Raw genomic sequence first — 19687 nt, 5'->3', positions numbered from 1 at the left:
CATATGCCTTATTTCTATCAGGATTGTCTCTGAAATCTTTATCTGGCTTGTTCTCTAGACTCAGCAGATTTATTTACTTCTTTATTTCTGTTTTGTGTCAATTTTTTCTCTTTCTTTCTTTCTTTCTTTCTTTCTTTTTTTTTTGGTCACAGAAATTTCACTTGTTTGTTTTTAGGTACTTCTTGCAAAAGTTAAAGCCTTGAATAACTTTCCAATGGCAATCCCGCCTCCAACCCCAGACAAATACCTGCTCAACATTGTTTGGATGGAAAATAGAGATGTTCTTATTGAGTTTTTCAAGGTAATAATGCCTTCTGTTCTGGCTCAGGCTTGATGTAATCATTTTCCCTTACCCCAACCAATGACTAAAGAAAAGCATATCAAAAACACAACTTTAGTTAAATTTAAGCCCTGTCCCTCCTTTTTTTTGGTTGAAGACATCAGAAACCTAATGCAAGCAAGGAGAAAATGTTCTGAAAGATTGTGGTTGCTTTCACGAGTGAAGAGTCATTTGGATGTCTTAGCTTGATTTGCTATGGCAAAACATCACAGACCAAGTGACTTTCAGACAACAGAAACTTACTTCTCACAGCTGTGGAATCTGTGAAGCCAGGGCATGATCAGGTGTGGTGTCTGGTGAGAGTCTGCATTGGGTTCATAAAGGATGCCTTCTCGCTGTCTCCACCTGACAGAAGCAGAAGGGCTGGCTCCATGGTGCTTCTTTCCTAAGGGCACTGATCCCAAACACGTGGGGCTTTACCCTTATGACCTAAGCACTTCCCAAAGGCTCTACCTCCTGAAACCCTCATACTGGAACCTGGGATTTCAACACAGGAATTCTGGGGAGACATGAGCATTCAGTCTATAACATTAGCCAACCTTGGGCAGGGTGGAAGGGCCTAACAGGAATCTGTGGACCTTGTTTTTTCCAAGTGCTTAGTTGGAACACATAGGTTCTCGAATCCTAGGTTCAGTGCTTCAGTTCAGATTCTTGGGAAGTCCATTTGGTGCAACTTGCAGCAGCTGTACAGAGGGAACCCTTGTTGGGAGGATCCTCTGGGGGTGGTTTGGAAAAACAGATGGTGTCTAACAAATGGGAGAGGGGTAGCCTGGAACTGGCATGAAGGAATTGAAAGTTGCTTGTTAAAGGTCACATCCCATGCAGTTTTTTTTAAAGCAGAATTTTAGGATAAATTAGAATTTGGTTCCTTATAGGTAGTAATTTTCATAATGATTGGCTGACCCCCCCAGGAACGAACTGGGAGCCGTGGTAAAAAGCATGAGAAGATGACTCCACACACTGACTCCCAGCCATCTAATGTATAGCCCAGCACAGCCTTTCTCCCCTCCACTATTGCAGAGCTGGTGGATTTTCTCCCCCTGCCTGCAGATGCCATCCACCATTTAAGTGGCTCCTTGCTTTACTATTTTGCCATGTAAGTCAGATTTCACTGTAACACGAATGATAAAAACATAGAGATAGATATGGGGGTTCAAGCTGAAGATCAGTAAAGCAAAACAGTCGGCCACTAGCTCTTACCTCTATCTCAGACTGAAAGGGGTTTTCCTGTCTCCACGAATCCGAGTTCCTGTCTCCTCCCACCTTATATTCCTCTCCATCCAGTCATATCACTCCTGTCTCCACCTCCCTACTACTGGGATTAAAGGTGTGTGATCCCAAGTGTGTGCTGATTCTCTTTTAATTGGATCAATTTTGTGTAGCTCAGTGTGGCCTTGAACTAACAGAGAATCTGTCTGTCTCTGTCTCCTGAGTCCTGGGATTAAAGGTGTGTACCTGGCCTCTATGGCTAACTAGTATGGCTGCTGGAATTAAAGGTGTGTATCACCACTGCCTGGCTTTATGGTTGTGGTTAGCTTTGCATTTTGACCTCCATTTGCTTTATTGGATTATACACAATGTATCACCACATTTCACCAGGCTAAGAATCACACTTGTGGATGTCCTTTTAAGCAGGACTAGCCCAGCACTCTTGCCTGGGTTAACAAATCCACATAGCAAAATGGTAGAAGCATCTCTTATTGTAGACGAGTTCAGTCTTACTATCTGTCATAGCTACAAGGAGAAAAAATTATGAAGCTAATTTTCTCCACTGCTCCCTGCTTCCAACTCTCAACTGTTAGTTAATTAAAATGGCATTTGTTGGTCCGGGGAGATAGCTCCAAAGGTAAAGCATGTGCTGTGCCAGCATGGGGACCTGAGTTCAGATCCCTAGAACCCACGAGAAACTGGGTATATTAGCACACATCTACAATCCCAGTGTCCCTATGTGAGATAGAAAGCAGAGATAGGAGAATTCCTGCTAACTCTCAGATCAGCTATCTTTGAGTATGTAGCAGTGAACAACAGAAAAGAGACCTTGTCTCAAACTTAGTAGTAGGTGAGGACAATACCTGAGATTATCCTCTGCCCTCCACACATGTACTGTGGCATGTGCTCTCTCTCTCTCTCTCTCTCTCTCTCTCTCTCTCTCTCTCTCTCTCTCTCTCTCTCTCTCTCTCTCTCTCTCACACACACACACACACACACACACGAGAATAGTCTATAAAGATAAGTGCAAAGACAATGGTAGAGAATCAAGGCTGACATAATACATAAAGCAAGAAATTAAGCTTAGGTAAGCCCTTGGATTTTTAACTATGGAATTACCGATGCTTGTGTGCCATCACACAGTTCAGAAACATGTAAAGTGAGAGGTGAGAGCTGCTTTCTTGGATCTCAACTCCGTGCTCTGAGATGGCATGTATTTCTCAAATGCTAACTGCCACCACAATTTTCCTATTAAAATTCCTTAAGTGGATCACTTTGGTTAAAGCCCCAACTCTTCAATGCCCATGAGCCTCTTCAAGACCTGGCTCTAGACTTGTCTCCAATGGGGCTATGTTATGACTTTTGCTTTTGTAGGTCTGTTCCTCCACAAAATATATAGAAGACTCTACTTTATATCTGTTGGTGTTATTACAAAATTAAGTATATTAGCTTGGGGAGATGGTAAAGTGTTTGCCATGGCAAACATGTGAACCTGAGTTTGAGTCCCTAGAATGCATGTAAAACTGGACACAGTAGCATTCCTGTGCAATCCCAGTGCTTGTTGTGAGGCAGCAAAATTCCTGGAAGCTTGTGGCTAGATAGCCTAGTACACACTGTGTCTCAAGAGACCCTTTTTCAAACAAGGTGGAAGGCAAGGACAGACACCCATGACTGTCTTTTGACTTTACCCGAAACACACACACAAACACATACATGAACACATTATACATATCAAACCATGCATCACATATACCAAAAATGAATATATTAAACATTTTCTTTACAAAAAACATTACTATCATTATTGTTTTAAAATAATTTAAACATTTCTGTGAATCCATAAAGTATGTAGAGTCCCAGATACCTACAATGCTACCGATGCCTTGTGATAGCTAAAGCTGGTCTCTGGTCCTGCTTGAGATACACGGAATCTTTTACAGTTGTCCCAGAGGTATACACTGTGTTTGCCACTAGGTCTTTTCATATCGATCTACTCTCTGCTGCTCGTCTTTCAGACCCAACTCAGCTATCCCTGCCTTGCTAGTGAAGGTATCACGAACAACTGGGAGAAACCCTGTATCCTTTCTTCACTGTCCCCAAGTGCCCTTTCCTGTCTGCTTTACCACAGCCATCACACTGTATTGACAACACCTTCCCCAACCAACTAAAAGACCTTCTGTGGCCAACATGTTGATTGCCTGGATTGACATTCATAGTTCAAGCCCAAGTGAGGGCTAATCACTTCCTTATTTGTTCATTTGCTCAGTCATCCACTAAACATTTACTGAGTGCTAGCATTATTTGCTGTGTTAAGTGCTGATCACAAAGTCTTTGCTTGTTTGCTGTATTTTTATTTCTTAAAGTTGAAGTGATATGTGTATATACTACAACTAACAACCCCAGAATATGTTTTCCATTTTATGCTACTTGAAAACCATTTTTAATTTTAAAAAGTTATTTGTGTTTAGACAAATGGTTTATGAAATTTTAGGGTTGAATTCTCTCCCCTATTTTATTTTTTCATCCAGGAAAGAACTAGACTTACCTATTTTGACTATGGAGATATCATCTGTAGAGAAGGTGAAATGCCACAAGGAATCTTCTTAATTATTTCAGGAATGGCAAGTGTAAGAACAACTAATTTTCTTTATTTAAAATGCATTTTGAATATGCTGTTGTAACTTAGGGGTGAGTTCTGGAGCTGAAAAGTTTGAAATTGTGAGTCTCTTCCACACAAAACCATTTCCATGGTGAGGAAGTATGATGGTTGAGACAGCATCTTCACAATTAATTCTTCAATGTGCACTCAGCGTTGTCACTCACCACAACAAAGCTGGAGGAATTCGTGGCGTGAGGATGTTCAGAGGTAGGGACCAGTAAGTGCTTGGACTCATTTACCTAAATGAGAGTTCAGGCATAAGCCGTTGGCTGCAACTGAGACCTCACAGAGGTCAAGATGGGTGAAGATCAAAATGAAACTTCTTAGTCGACATGAGGAGACTTTTATTTGAGGAGAGAAAGAGAGAGACAGAGATAGAGGCACGGAGAGAGACAGAGATATACAGAGAGGCAGAGCTACACAGAGACAGAGAGATAGAGATATACAGACAGAGACAGACATAGAGTGGGGGGGAGGAATTCAGTAATGTGATGGGGGCAAGAATCCTGATTCTTCCTTCATACTGGTACCTCAGTAGCTGACTACAGTGGTCAGCATGACTTGTACACGGATCACTTCCTATTTTCCAGCTGATGACAAAACTTTACCTTAGGAAAAAGAATATATTTAGCTTCCAAACTTTAAAATGAGTGTTTTAGACCTTTCACACTGATGAAAATAAACTACTGTGATAAAATAATATGAAGAAAATGTAATGCCAAGAATCTGATTCTAGGCAGTTTTGTTTATTGATTAAAAGGTTATTTTTTTTACTCTCACAAGCAAGTACTGGTCATTCTAGGTGGAGGATTGAAAAACCTGACAAAAATCTCAGCTCATTTAGAATTTATTTTCCAGTGGAAGAATAAAAGGAGAGGACACAATGTGCAAAATAAACTAGATGTATAGACAGTAAGTATTGTAAAAGAGGTGTTCTAGGAATTAGGATTTCTCTAGGAAAAACTTCATGCTGGGAATGAAGATGTCCCACCTATGGGACCTCTGGTACAAAGAGTGAACAAACTCATCATTGCTTGCCTATGTTCAACCTCCTTTTTTCACTCTTGTAAAGTTCAGGGTTCTGTCTAGGGAATGGTGTTACCCACAGTGGCTGGGTCAATAACCAATCAAGATATCCCTCACAGACATATCCACGGATGAGCCTGGTTTAGATATTTCCTCAACTGAGACTCATCTCAGGTGATTCTAGGTTCTGTAAAGTTGGCAGGCTGTGTGTGTGTGTGTGTGTGTGTGTGTGTGTGTGTGTGTGTGTGTGTTTCTGGTAACAAAACTAGTGGCCATTAAGAGACAATATCTTGAATCTTTTGGATATGGCACTCCCAGAATCTCACACTGGCTATCTGGTCCTGAGAAATTTGTTTGTTTTGTTTTTTGAGACAGGGTTTCTATGGTTGTCCTGGAAGTCACTCTGTAGACCAGACTTAACTCAGACACAGAGATCCAACTGCCTCTGCCTCCTGAATGCTGGGATTATAGATGTGTGACACTATTCTCTCCCACATTGTTAGTGTCTCTCAGTGCCTATGAAGAAAACAACATAGCATGAAGAACAGGAAATTCAATTTATTTACAGCTTTGTCCATTACCATAATCTGTCAAAGCATTTCTCATAAAAATGAACAGAACATAAAAGCCAGGAAATATATACATGGTGGTAGTTTTTCTCCTGGGAAATGAGTCTTTCTTCTGACACCAGGGATTCTATGGGTGACTCATCCTTATTCTCAGCATGGGAATTCCAATTTCTAGCCTCTGTGTCCTCTGATGTTTGGAATCAGATTTTGGTATATTTATGAGATCTCTTTGGAGTAATGTTCAAGTTTAAACATGAAATTCATTTTTGTTTCTCGTATGCCTTCTACATATCTTATAGGTAATTTTATATAGTATTTTTATTGTGCCTACATTTTGACTGTGATTCATCACATAAGGTCAAGTGTAGACTTTCACATCAGTGGTGTTATTTCAGTCCACAGAAATTCTCAGATTTTGGAACATATTGGATTTCAGCTAACTTAGATTAGGGCTCCAACCAGTAATACATTAAAAGGATGCAGATAGGAAGAGGTTAGTTTTAATTTTTATAAAAGTAGTCAAGAAAGGCAACACGTTTTGTTATTAATCCTTATAAGAATCTTGGGCTTTTTTGTTTATTTATTTTGTATTTTTTTTAGTGCTAAAGATTGAACTTGAGGCCTCAAGCATGTTAGGCAAATGCTGTACCCCTGAACTACATCCCTAGCCCAACAACTTTACTTTTTATGTGGGGGAAATCTTGGTCTTGAGGTGTTAAATTATGAAATAAACCATGTCTTTTGTGGAAGTCAATTCTTTCCTTCATTCTTGACACATCTCATTAAAGAATCATTGAATTTCTTTAGGAGAATTGTAAGAAAGAGTAGAAGATATTGGTATACTCAAAGAACTGGTTGCTTTTATTTCCCTTCTCATAATCTCTCCCCTACAGTTGCATAGCTCATCTCCCACCTTTGGGATAGACGCAAGCCAGAGGACTGAAAGGCAGTTCAAGACTATGTATACAGAGTACTGCACCAGTGGGGATGTACTTGGTGAGCTGAGCTGTTTGCTTAAGCGTGAAATTGAATATACTGCCGTCTGTGAAACTACTTTGCAGGTACAAAATAGTTTGCTTGTAGGTTATTAGTTAATCCTTAACTAGAAATGCCAGTATCTTTTCTTTGTTTGGGGTCTGATATTTTATTTGACCACTTGATCAACTGATGCCAGCAGTATAGAAGAGCTCAGAGAAGAGAGACTTAATCTCTCACATTTGAGGCTCTTCTGAGCTCTGTCGCATCTGGCATGTGGATGAGTTGTTTAACCTCCTTGAGTCTTGATTTCCTTATTATTTAAGCAGAGAGGATGCCTGTCCTTTGATAGTATTGAGATTAGAAAATTGTCTGTAGTGTAATGCTGTGTTAATTGTCACCATTCTGAAAGCAGTGTTTAGAAAGAATACTCATTTGCTTTCAAACTCCCTTTTGTTTACACTTGACAAATAATACGCTATTTGTTCAACAAATAAGTGACCTGAATTCCCATTTGGGGTGGGAAATCCCAATCAAAGGGATCTAGAGGTTCCATTACAAACTGTTCTCAGTTTTAAGGCTGATAGGGAGGAACAGTGTCTTACGGGAAAGTGGAGCAGCAGAAAGGAATGAGGCATCATCAAATTATACCATGTTGTTTCTGGACAAGGAGAGTCATGGGCCTGAACGAACTCATGACAATTCATTTAGCTCAAATCCTGACAGAGTACAAGAAGTTTGCCTCTGAAAGGGGCACTGTGAGTAGGGAGCTCTATGGATTAGCTGCGGTGAGAGATCAGGTCCTGAATCTTAGGCTCATGAGTCAAAATTTCAACATAACTATTGAGTGATGAATATCTGGGCATATATTAAAAAAAGATTTGATTTTTATTTTAAAATATGTGTAGGTGTGACATGTGTGTATGAGAGTACAGGTGCCAGTAGAGACCAGAGGCATTGGATCCCTAAGAGTTGTGGTTACAGATAGTTGTGAGCCACTTAATGTGGGTGTGGGAACCAAACCTGGGTCCTCTGGAGAAAAGGCAGTACTCTTAACTGCTGAGCCATCTCTGCAGCCCCTCTGGGGGTTACTTTTTAAGTGTATACCATTCATTAGACCACAAATTTTATCATTTTATATAATCTTTCCACAGTCCTAATTATTTTAAATATTAGAGTATCCTATTGGTGCTAGAATATCATAGAGTCAGTAGTTGGTTGTTTGAGAAGATGGTGACCATTTTGTTTAATGACTGACTATAATTTAGCTGTCTGGGTCCTGGCACCTTGTTATTTCAGGCCTTCTTCATCAGCTTGGAAGATTTATATGAAGGTTTTGATGTCTTCTGGCCGTCTCTGGAATATAAAATATGGCTCAAGTTGGCTCTTAGTGTTGCAAATCAGTATTTTGAACATGATATTGCTGGTGAGGTAAGTTATAGGAAGAAAATGTGAATAAATTTGTAAGTACTAATTTTTTTACATAAAGTACATCCCATATTTTTAAGACAAAGATAGAAAGGAAGGTGGTGTCCGATTCTTTAAAATGAATTTTAACTACTGTCTCATCCTAAACCCCTGTGGGCCATTAATCCTCTTGTCAGGATTAATTTTTCCAGGCTACCTGAAATATCCTTTTAAAGAACAGAATTAGAAACTATTAAATGGGTAAATCATCCCAAAGCTGAGCATATCATTAATCAGAAGTTAATGAACAATCCTGGGCATACATCTCTTAGGTTTTCAGAACCTTTGGTGAGATGACTAAACCCTGTCTATGAGCTTTTCCTCTAAAGAGTAGTGGTTCAAGTCTGTCCTGGACCAGCGTCATCTGCAGTCTCGTATTTGTAAGTTAGTTGTGTTTATTCTCATTCTTACTGTGAGGCAGAAGCAGAGGAGGCAACAGATCCAAAGTTCAACAATTTTTGCTGATTAACTGTAAACCTTGGGTTAAAGTCAGTTCAGGTTTCATTTCCAATATGACAATAATGACTTTCAGGAAAATTTTGGTGGAGGCGTAAAGTGACTAAGATTAATTTCTTTTTATGTTGTCTCTCCACGAGGAGTAAGACAATTGCTTGTGTAGAGTGAGCCTCTCTGGAGAAGCAGTAAGACCAGGGTGTTGGACTTTCTCAATAGCAGGGCAATTGCCCTTTATAATTATATTTTGATTCACAAACCATACAAATTCATGATGTAAATAAGAATGTTCCAATATAAAGTGTCAAGGACAATAATGCTTACCCATAACCCACTTAATTATGCTATTGATTTGATGAAATACTCTGACAAAAGCATCCCAAGGGTTTATTTTAGGTCATAGTTCAAGGGCACTGTCCATCATGCAGTGAAGTCAAGGTCACAGGAGCTTGAAGCAGAGGTCACATCACACCTACAGTCAGGAAGTAGAGAGGGATGAATGCAAATTGGTGCTCAGCCTCCCTTCTCTACTCTGCACCAGTTCAGGAGAATGGTCCTGCCCACAGTGGAGGATCTCTCTACTAACAAATCGAGATAATCCCTCACAGACATCCCCAAGGACCACCTCTGCCTGGGTGAGTCTAGATTCTTTTAAGTTGACAATACTAACCATTACCTCTGCAGTCTTACTCCTTGGGGAATATCTGTTAGACCCACCCTCCCACCAGAGAAGTTCAGAATCTAATTTATTCTGCCTAGCAAAAACTCCTTTCGTTTTTTTTTTTTTGTTCAATAACCCAATGACTTGAAGAAGGGAGGGGAGACTGTTCCAAGTCAAATAATGTAAATACAGAAAAACGAATTTAGTACTTTGGGTATTAAATCATATTTTACAGAACTTGAGAAACTTGATTGCCTCCTGTTACATGATACTAAGTAATTCATAATTATTTATTATTTAATGACATCATGGTTAAATAAGCGATGCTTTAAAAACCACACTTTCAACTGAGGGTAGGGAGGTAGAGGCACATGGATCAAGGGCAGCAGGCCAACCTCCACTACAGACGGAGATGCTGCCCTAAAGCAAAACCAAAAACCAAAAGCAAAACAAATAAAAGCATTTTCAGGTGTGAAATCCTGAAATGAGAGGAAAGCTAGAGTTTGTCTTAAAGCACTAACAACAACAAAAATATAGAGCAACTGTGAGATTTTATGAATTATTTCCTTCTGATAATTCCATGAAAGAGTTAATCGGTTAAGACTTCTAACACCCTAGACATTCATTAGATAATGCTCTCTCTAGTTCTCCTCTATGTCAAAATATGCATGCATCTTCAATCTCCAATACCACACCTGTAGGTTTTTTCCCCCTTGTTGCAAAATTTTAGATAAAATGTTTGCAAATTTTCTTATGTCTTTGGTGCCCTGGCTGTGCTGATGCCCCCAGAAAATAAGCACTTCACTGTGACTGACAACCAAAGGCTGACCTGAAAGCGAGGCTAGCTTCTGCCAACAGGGAACATCTGGCTCAGGTTTCCCTCCTCGGGTTGTACTTGGGTGCCTTCACGTAGCACCCCCCCACCTCATATTCAAGTTTGCTTACAAATTCCCCTGACTCCTACATAACTTCATCTTACCTACCAGGGTAGGCCCTACTTCCAAATAAAGTCATATTCTGAGAAGCTAAGGGTTAGGACTTCAGCTAAAGCTTTTGGGGAGTGGACCCAATTCCACCCACAATAGCTTCTGTTCAGTTCTAACGTCTACAATTCTGAGCCTTTATGGATAGCCCAGATGGAGTGAGTGCCTTGCTTGCCTTGGGTTTTTGTTATTGCTGCGTATTCAGTTGTCAAGTGGACATTTGCTGACTACTAGAAGAAACCTGTGAGTCTTGAGCCTGGTTAAGCCTAGAAATCCAATAGCACATGGCTGGTCATATGGTGAAGCTGACGACTCATTCATCAGATAGGGTCACTTGCAGGAGCCATGCTAAACTCTAAATAAGTTCTGTGACTCCAGGTGCTATGTGCATCCTGACATCCTCAAGGAACTCAGACCAGTGCATCTGTTCCCTTCTTGCTAGCAAGTGTCCATTTCTTTGGTTTACAGAAAGATGTCATTTCCTTGTAGGATTTAAAGTTTCAGAAGTGTGTGACATCCAATCACGCATACGTGGAGACTCTGTCAAGCTATAATGAAATGACTCTTAATCATATGAGTATGAAATTCATTATTCTTGTGTATGGCAACGTAATTAACAGCAAGACGGAAGAGCCACATGTTGCACCCAGCATTATTCCTAAGTCCTGTGAGCAGGTAAGAAGCATAATTTCTAAGGAGCCATTTGCTTTGCATGGTGCTTCATAAGAAGCTTTAAAACTCAGATGACAACAGTTAATTTTGGAGTCAGGATTTAATAGTTGACTGGTGCTTACTGGATGGAGGAACCAAGCAAGCTGCTCAACTGTTTTGACCTTTGGTTTGCTGCTTAACATAATGAGGATGTTGGCGGCAGCCATTTTGCTAGGCTAGTGTGAGGACTAGTTGGGATAATTCAGAATTTAGCTTAGTTTCATTACTGTTCTTTTGTCCCTAGCATTCTTGGAAGCCAATGGGAAGGCTGGTCTTCAATCTCCAATATTCAGTGTAGGTGTAAAAGCAATCCATGGATTGTTGGCCATTCCCTTCTTTCTAAATGTGGTATTCTAGCCCAGTTGTAAGTAAAGAGTAGATATTTTTGTTCTGGCTTCCATAAATATGCAGAAGACAATTTTCTGGCCTAAGATTTCTTTGCAACAATATGAAAGGGGATTTCAAAGTAAACGGATAGGGCTTGCCTGGGTTTGTGTGTTGAGTGTTGTAGCCCCCACAGTTTGGCAGAAAGAGATGTTAGTGAGTTGGAGGCCAGCCTGGGCTACATAATAGCCCCTGTCTCAGAACACAAGGAAACAGACTGACGTATAGACAGACAGACAGACACACACACGGTTTAGGCTAGAGACTTTGCGCTAAGTTTCGACTTGTTTCTTGCATTCTCTACAAAGAAAATTGGGGATCAATGTGTGTTCTTTTGACTAACTTTTATTTCTTTTGCCTTTAGATCCAGGGAATTGCAGATGTCAGCAAGCTTCTGATAATTCTGGCATCTGACTCTGACAAAAAAGATGAAACGCCACATGACATTGGTAAGGGATGATAGCCTTCTGGCGGTGAGAAAACCACTGTGAAGCATGCCCACAAATGTAAAGTTCTTTTAACTCTGAAAAGTGATGGGAGGTGGTCCCCACTCTAGGGCCCACACTGGCTGCCACTTTGCTTTTGGGAGGTTACCTGTCAGAGACACTAAAACCCATGTGGCTCTTGCGTCTCCTCTGCCCCTCCCTCCACACCCCTTGATAATAAACATCAAGCCCTGGTAGGGCGGATCAACAAAGTGCTCTTGGGGCACTATTGAAATAGGGAGAGGAGAGACTCCAACAGCGGGGGCCAGGGATGGGGAACTGGTCTGTCCCCAGCAGCCGAAGGAATGTGAAACCTGGCCCACCTTCTCTGAGTATTGCAAACTGCAGTCACACGCACAAGTCCACCAGTTGCTCTAGTTACACTCTGAAGTAAGTCAGTAAGGAATTGAAGTCAATAGATGCAGTTCTCTATCATGTTGCTGAGCATTGATTATACAAAGAGCAGGCAGGAAGGCTTTGTTCTGGGGGAAATATACCCAAGGATTTCATTTTGTGCTCCTTGTCCTGGCTTTCCTGGGCTCTGTGCCAACACCATCCCACCTGTCCCAGCTTGAATCCAGAGTCAGCCTCGAAATGCAACTGTGGGTGTTACAGAGTGTGAGAGCATACAATTCTTAATGAACTGCTATTTCGAGAGGAGACCTTGCCTACCTCAGGCGCTCTGCAAAGGGGGGCATAGCCATTAGTATTCTCCAGTGGGCTTGAGGCACAACTCACAAGTTCCTTGAGTTTGGACCCTGACACATATTTTTCTTTGAAAAATTTCAATGAGTTGCCATAGAAAAACACATAGAAGTTTCATGGCTACAAATGTAGATTTTGAGGTTTTCATTAAAAAAAAATGAGTTCTACCGGTCTGCAGCTCTCATTCCCATATGTGGCAACAGTCAGTGAGATCTGGACTGATTTGTGTAGTGGGAGCAGGTGCCTTCCTATGCAGTCCACCCTGTACCCTCCTGTCTGTATACAGCCTGCTTTGTTTGTGGGATCTGCTTGCCAGCCTGTGTGTTAGACCTTTAGGAGCTTATTACAGAACTCCAAGGGAAGAAAGAAAGCAGCCTGTTTGGAATTGCAAGGGGGAAGGGAAGACTTATGTAGAGAGAGCTGACAGATACTCAAATACTCCTAATTCTTTTTGTTTTTTTCTGTTCACCTCAGTCAGCACTGGTCTTCGGACTACCAAGAAAGAGTATACCTGGAAGAGAAGAGATGAGGTAATAAACGGGGCACTTGGAATAGATTTTTCTTGTTGTGAATACTAATCTACGTAGCTAACACAAATCCCACAAGTCAGGTGTGGTGGTTGCGCACCACTGAAAGGACCCCTAAGACTGAGTTCTCACCGCAAGGGAGATTTATTTGTCCCAGAGGGACAGGGGGCAGGGATAAGGGACAAAGACAGGAGACAGAGGAAGAGGAAGAAGGGGAAGGGAACAAGGGGAGGGGGTGGGGTGTTTGTCCTGGAGGGACAAAGGACTGCCTCTGCATCAAGAGGAGCCAGACTTGGCCAGTAGGTTAATGCTCGTTTATAAAGGTACGAGGGGAATACCTGTGTTAGGATGAAGTGTTTAATTTTGGTTGGGCATGTTCATTAGGGTAGCCAAAGGAGCCTTTTGATTGCTGGACTTCAATACTTTGATTGTTGTAATTTAGCAGTTAGCCTCAGGAGGAGGAAGTGGCCAAATAAGGGAATAGACCTAACAGATTTTAGCAAGGGTAAGGCCTGCCAGAGCTGTGTCAGCCACGCTTCAGCTGACCAGAATCTCTTCACCTGTAATCCCAGCATTTGGGAGGCAGAAGTTGAAGGACCTTAGCTACCTAGCAAGATTGAGGGAAGCCCAAAATGCATGAGACCCTGTCTCTAAATAAATATATAAGTACATAATGAGATGAAGGAGCAAAATGTAGGCAGCGAGAAAAGATGCCTTGTTGAACTCACTAAGTTGGACTAATTGAGACAAAGCTAATCTGTATTACTTGAAAATTAAAATCAAGGAACATTGTTTTGAACTGGGTAACTTTGAAGGCTAGGAAAATGGCTCAGTGACTAGTGTGTTTTCTCTACAAGCCCCAGGACCAGTTTCACATAAAAGCTTGGTATGGCGGCACACCTGAGCTATGGCTTGTGGGTAGGGAGGGCAGGTGGATTGTTGGGTCCACTGGCCAGTCAGTCTAAAACTTGTCCCAGGCTCAGCAAAACACCATGTCTTACTGGTGGCAGTGATGGCTCATGCCTTTAACCCCAGCACTTGGGAGGCAGAGGCAGGTGGATCTCCGAGTTCAAATCCAGCCTGGTCTACAGAGTGAGTTCCATGACAAAACAAAAACAAAAAAATACCTTGTCAAAAAAAAAAAGGTAGAAAGTAAACAGTGGAGACATCAACGGGGGAGACGTCTGAGGACGTCACCTTCCCTTACCCCTCCAGGCACACGTGTGCATGTACAAGCACAGCAATGTGTGATGAACATGCCCGGGGTTTCCTCTCCTCTTCTCTTTCCTTGATATTAATTCAGAACACCAGGATCTGTGGTATGAGGAGGGACACCCATCAAGCTCAGATTTAGGTGTCGCTGTCTCAGTGTCCATGCTTCTCCTTTTTTGGATGTGCTATTTGGGTGGCCGTACAGCCAAGACATTAAGCTGGGGGTTGTGAAGCCAGGGACCAGTCACAGGTGGCATCTTAGAGTATCAACCAAATTAACTCGTAGTTTACTTGAACTAGCAGCTTTATATTAACCATCATTGAATAGGATGATGGGGAATTTACTTGGATTTTAAAAAGTAAAACAAGAAACTATGAAAAATATTATTTTATTTAATTAAAATATTATTATAGCATTTCTCCCTCCCTCTTTTCCTTCTAACTCCTCTCATGGTCCCCTTCCCTTTCAAATTCATGGCCACTTACATTTTAATTATTGTTGTTCACATATATGTGTGTGTAAATAAACACACATGCAAACTGCAGAGTCCATTAAGTGTTGCTTATATATGTATTTTTTGAGGGGGCTGACCATTTAGGGGAGGTTGATTCTCCCTCCCTCAGCAGTTTGTAATTGCCTCCAGTCCTTCACCTAGGGGTGTTTTTTTTTCTTCAGTCCACACTGGCAGGTCAACTGCCTGAGTCATTGTTAAGGTCTTGTTTAGACAGCCAGATTGTTGAGATTTCATGGATGTAGGAGACAATCTTGCAGCACACTTCCTGTTCTGGTTCAAACAGCCTTTGTACACCATCTTCTGTGATATGCCCTGAGCCTTGACTATAAGGATTGCATTGTAGATATATCCAATGGGGTTGGGAACCCCATGGTCCGCTGTTCTCCACAGTTTGACTAGTTGTGGCTTTCTGTAACAGTCTCAGCCTGCTGCAGAAGAAGCTTCATTGATGAAGGGAAGAGCTACACTTACCTGGGGGTGTAAGGATAAGTATTTAGAATGCAGTTAGCCATTAAACTGGTTTCGGAAACTGGCAGTAGTAGGCTCTCCTCTGAGATCTCTGACCTCACTAGCCACATGATGTTGACTAGATTTACACCATCAGGCATGAGTTCCTTCCTGTCAAGCGGGCTTTAAATACGATTAGATGCTAGTTGCAACCAATACATAAATGCCATCATTACACTTTCAGGGATACCATTCAGTGCTGATCACTGTTGTGGTTCACAGACATCACAGTAAAAACCAGAAAATTTGAAACATGATTTAAAAGCCATGTGTAGTTTTGCCTTCACTTTTGTTGATCTCTTCAGCTGCTAGAGCTGATGTGGAGAAATCTAAGCAATGCTAGAAGTCACGCCTAGATCTATGGAGGCAAGGGACTTGCTGCCCTGGGCAGAACAGAGTAGAGCCCAGATGGTGGAACTGTCTGCATGCTCAGGATGACAGGGCCTCTGGTCAGTCCTTCAATAGCTCTTTTGAGGCAATGCCTACCTCTGGGTGGGGTGCATGAACAGATAGGTCTCAGGGTGACTGGGTATAGGAGTGATAGGTGCTAAGGACAGGCCTCAGGGGCCTTTAGTAACCTCCCTCATTTTGATTTCTAATGGCTAGATCCCAAGTCACCTTAAAAAAGCCCATCCTCCAAACAAGTGATACAAACACACGTGATACACACGGTACACTCACACACATATTTGGTACATACATACATACATACACACACACACACTCCATCCTCAAGGAGATGTCCATGCAAGGCTCTTCTAGGAGAAAATGTAGTAATTTAGTCCTGTCACCTAAATTTACTATCAAGGTGATATGCAGTGTGCTAGTCAGAAGATGGCAGCTGCCCTGATCAGGGTGACAGACAACAGCTCCTTTAAAAAAGACCAACTCAGCTCTTTTTAGGTAGCTCTTCCAGGGTCTTCCTCTCCGTACTGTTAAAGGAACCTCATTTCATAGGTGGAGATCCCGAGAATCAAACAACTGGGTTCCTCACTACTGTTGTTTTCTAGACGTCATCACTATTACTATTGTTTGTAGGGCTGGGGAACTGAATGAACTGAGGGCCTCAAAGCATGCTAGTACCGGTGCATTAGCTAGGAGCAGAGTACCAGTGAGTCATATTCACAGTCCACAGGGCTGATTATTTTCTTAAAAAATTTCACTTCTACAATTTATGAAAAAAGTACCCAGTTACTCTGTAATCAGTCATGAAATTAACCAGAATTTAAATTTCAAGGCACTTTTTTCCTTAAGCGTACCTTTGACAGTTAATTGCTAATTAAATTAATTCATATAGAAATGTACACGTGGGGCTGGAGAGACGGCACAGTGGTTAAGGACCCAAGTTTGGGTCTCAGCACCTACACAGTGGCTCATAAGCATCTGTAACTCCAGTTCCAGGGGATCTAGGTTCTACAGGCAATAGGCACACACATGGTCCACATACATACATGTTGATCACACTGTGAACCCTGAGTTTACATTGGTGTTAATTAAAAAAAAAATCAACTTTGAGTGAGGAGATTGAGTTAGCAACTGGTTGACAGAAAGTAATCATATAGAAAGAGTAAAAGGGTGTCTGGAAGTTAAGAGAGACACACAGGGAGTAGTAGGGAGGAGCTTTGAGTGACTTTTTTTTTTTTTTTGGTTTGGCAAAGGGAAGGGCACTGTTTCAGAGACATGGGCAAAGACAGATGGTCAGTTAGTTGCTACTCAACCTCTCTGAGCTAGCAGGTTTTCACCCCAGCCTCTGACTCCCAAGTCTTATTGAAAACTAGAATGGTGGAGTAGTGATGATAGTCAATGCAACAGGGAATACAATATATTTATTTACCAGAGAGAGAGAATCACACAAGCTGGGAATCAGAAGCATGGCCGGCTTCCAAAAAAGAGGAGGTCCTTTTTCCTTTCGCTTCCTTTTATCTCTACCTGTGCTAATTTACTTGTCCCCGCCCTCATGGACGGATAACTTTGTGGGGTTCACTCCTACAGTGGAGAATTAAGTAAAAGCTGTATTTGGCAGTAATGACAGAGCTGGTACCTGTGGGAACAGAATTCCCACCAGGCTGAGGCCTAAGTGGCCGGCTTTTGCCAAAGAAGTGGGTCAGTAACTTCAGAGTCACAATTACTGACTAAACAGCAGTAGATTAAAGTTCAGGCTCTACCAAAGGAAAAATAACACATACATGCCGGCAAGGCACTCAGGGTAAATAAAATAAAAATTATAAACACGCATGTTAATTGTATCGTAACTCAAAGTCTTTAGTATATAAGTTCTTTTAAGGGAAAATACAGATAATAAGATAGAAACTAACTTTCCAGTAATTTTTGATTCCATTTAATTGGTAAGACACTTCCCGAAGTGCTCACAGTTTGATATTTTTGACTTTCTCTTGCAGCCTGAAGGTGGACATGTCTTTAGGAAGACTAATTAGTAAGACAGTGACGATGTGTCCAGTCATGTAACGGTGGAGCTGACACCTGGCACAAATGTTGACTCAGAAACCACTCAAAGAGCTTGCAGCTGCTGTTGTTTTAGAAGTGATCAATGGATTGCCACAACCACTTCAGATTTTTAGTAGTTGCATTATACTTGAGATACTTCTTCAGAATAACATAAAATTTTTTAAAACTGAGGGAAGGACCCTTCTCCTGGCTTACTTAGCACGAGCGGTAACAGAATAAGTTGGCAAATGAGACGTGCAATAACACGGTAGTCCGAAGCACAATACTTGTGAAACCGCATAAGTAACGCCTGACACTTTGTACCTTCCTTCTCCAAGTTAGTATGAGCCGGAAAGTGGGAAAATCCCAGTCTTGGTCACTGAAAGCAAAGTTTAGGAGAAATCAACACCCTTACATTTCATAATCCCATTTGGTGTAGCTTTACATTTTACTTTTTAAAATGGCCAATGAATAACTTTTTAGAATCCATTATTCCATCATTTCAACCAGACTGAGAATATATGATAGCTTTGGGAAAACCATAATAGAGGTAAGAATAGAAAAAAAGAAGTTTGGGAGAAAAAGTTGAGCTTTCAAACCTTCTCAGGGCAGGTCCTGAGTGGCCTTCACCATGTCAGGAAATGCCAGGTGTGACTGCACACTACAGAAAACTGACTGCACTTGACCACAGAGGGCCACAAGTCTGGAAATAGATGGAGCAGACTGGTGTTACCACTCAAGAGTGTCACAGGCGAAGTCTCTTCTAGTGTCCCACTCCCTCACCCTTGGCCTCTCATGTCAGTGAAACACCTGTGAAGAGCCTTCATTCTAGATGAAGGCTGCTTAGTTTTAATAGTTTGCCACAGGTAGAATTTCTGAGCAGTCTCAGTTAAGGAATTAGATCAGCAGGGCCTATGGGCATGTTTGTGGTGGGGTTTGTCTTGACTGAAGTAGGAAGATGACCAGCCTCCTGGGGGTGGTACCATTTCATGGGCTGGGCCCTGAATTGTGCTTATCATAGAAGGCTATCTGCTCTAACTAAAACATTTCTTAGTTCTGGAAGACCAATAGCAATTAGCTCATTCCTCATTTCTTGGGCTGGGGGCATTGGCACACACCTTTAATCTTGGCAATTGGGAGTCTGGACTACACAGTTCAAGTCACACAAACAAAAAAGGCAATTTCCTATAGCCATTAATCAGTTTCAAGAAAAAAAATCTTTACATGGATAATGAAATTCATTCTAAAAAAAAATTCATGTGAAAATGTACTCTCCTCACCCAACAATGTATTTAAGAATGTGTTCAGGATCACTCCTGCCTGGAAATACAACATTGAGTGTTTTGTATTTGGTAAAAGACACTTGTACCAAGCCTCTGACTCAGAACTGTTTGAAGGGTACCAGAATTCACTTTTTAAAAAGCATTTTTATACTGACAATGTTGGTATAACAGCCAAAACAGCAAGATTTAGAAGCCTGAGTGAGGAGAGGTAACACGCTTATGGGGACGAGGGAAACAGTAATGAATTTGGCTTTGAATTTGCTAATTCAGTGGTAAACATCCCATTGGTCAAGAAACACAAGACTCAAGTTTGAGTAATCAACAATGGTAATGTAGATTTCGAACATGTCATAAAAGTTGATACTAGGGTGTGGTGGTGTTCTCTTGCAAATCCTGGCATGTGGGAAGCTGGGACAGCAGGACTGATTTCAAGTCTAGCCTGGGCTACAAAGCAAGATAGTATGACAAACAAAAAGCAAAAACCTCAACAGGAAATTGAAGCCAGACATCCCATGGAAAGCAAGGACAAAAATAAACATGTTTAAGGGAGAAAAGTCAGCAGTGAGGTATC

At 41.4% G+C, this 19687-nt stretch overlaps 1 protein-coding gene across 1 annotated transcript in view; it reads left to right on the top strand.

Moving 5' to 3' along the window:
* Slc9c2 (solute carrier family 9 member C2 (putative)) overlaps positions 1-18024 on the top strand; it is a 65987-nt gene extending 47963 nt beyond the window's left edge. The window contains exons 20-27 of the mRNA XM_040739383.1: positions 176-301; positions 4078-4176; positions 6697-6864; positions 8078-8209; positions 10832-11017; positions 11802-11886; positions 13102-13157; positions 17788-18024. Coding sequence (XP_040595317.1) covers positions 176-301; positions 4078-4176; positions 6697-6864; positions 8078-8209; positions 10832-11017; positions 11802-11886; positions 13102-13157; positions 17788-17823 — 888 coding nt within the window. The 3' untranslated portion in view covers positions 17824-18024. The remainder of the gene's footprint in view (positions 1-175; positions 302-4077; positions 4177-6696; positions 6865-8077; positions 8210-10831; positions 11018-11801; positions 11887-13101; positions 13158-17787) is intronic.
* The last annotated feature ends 1663 nt before the right edge of the window (positions 18025-19687 follow it).

Source organism: Mesocricetus auratus, unplaced genomic scaffold (genome assembly GCF_017639785.1).
Source record: "Mesocricetus auratus isolate SY011 unplaced genomic scaffold, BCM_Maur_2.0 Super-Scaffold_100676, whole genome shotgun sequence".
Classification (NCBI taxonomy): Eukaryota; Metazoa; Chordata; class Mammalia; order Rodentia; family Cricetidae; genus Mesocricetus; species Mesocricetus auratus.
Note: the sequence above shows the minus strand (reverse complement) of the source record. Positions and strands in the feature narration are given on the sequence as shown.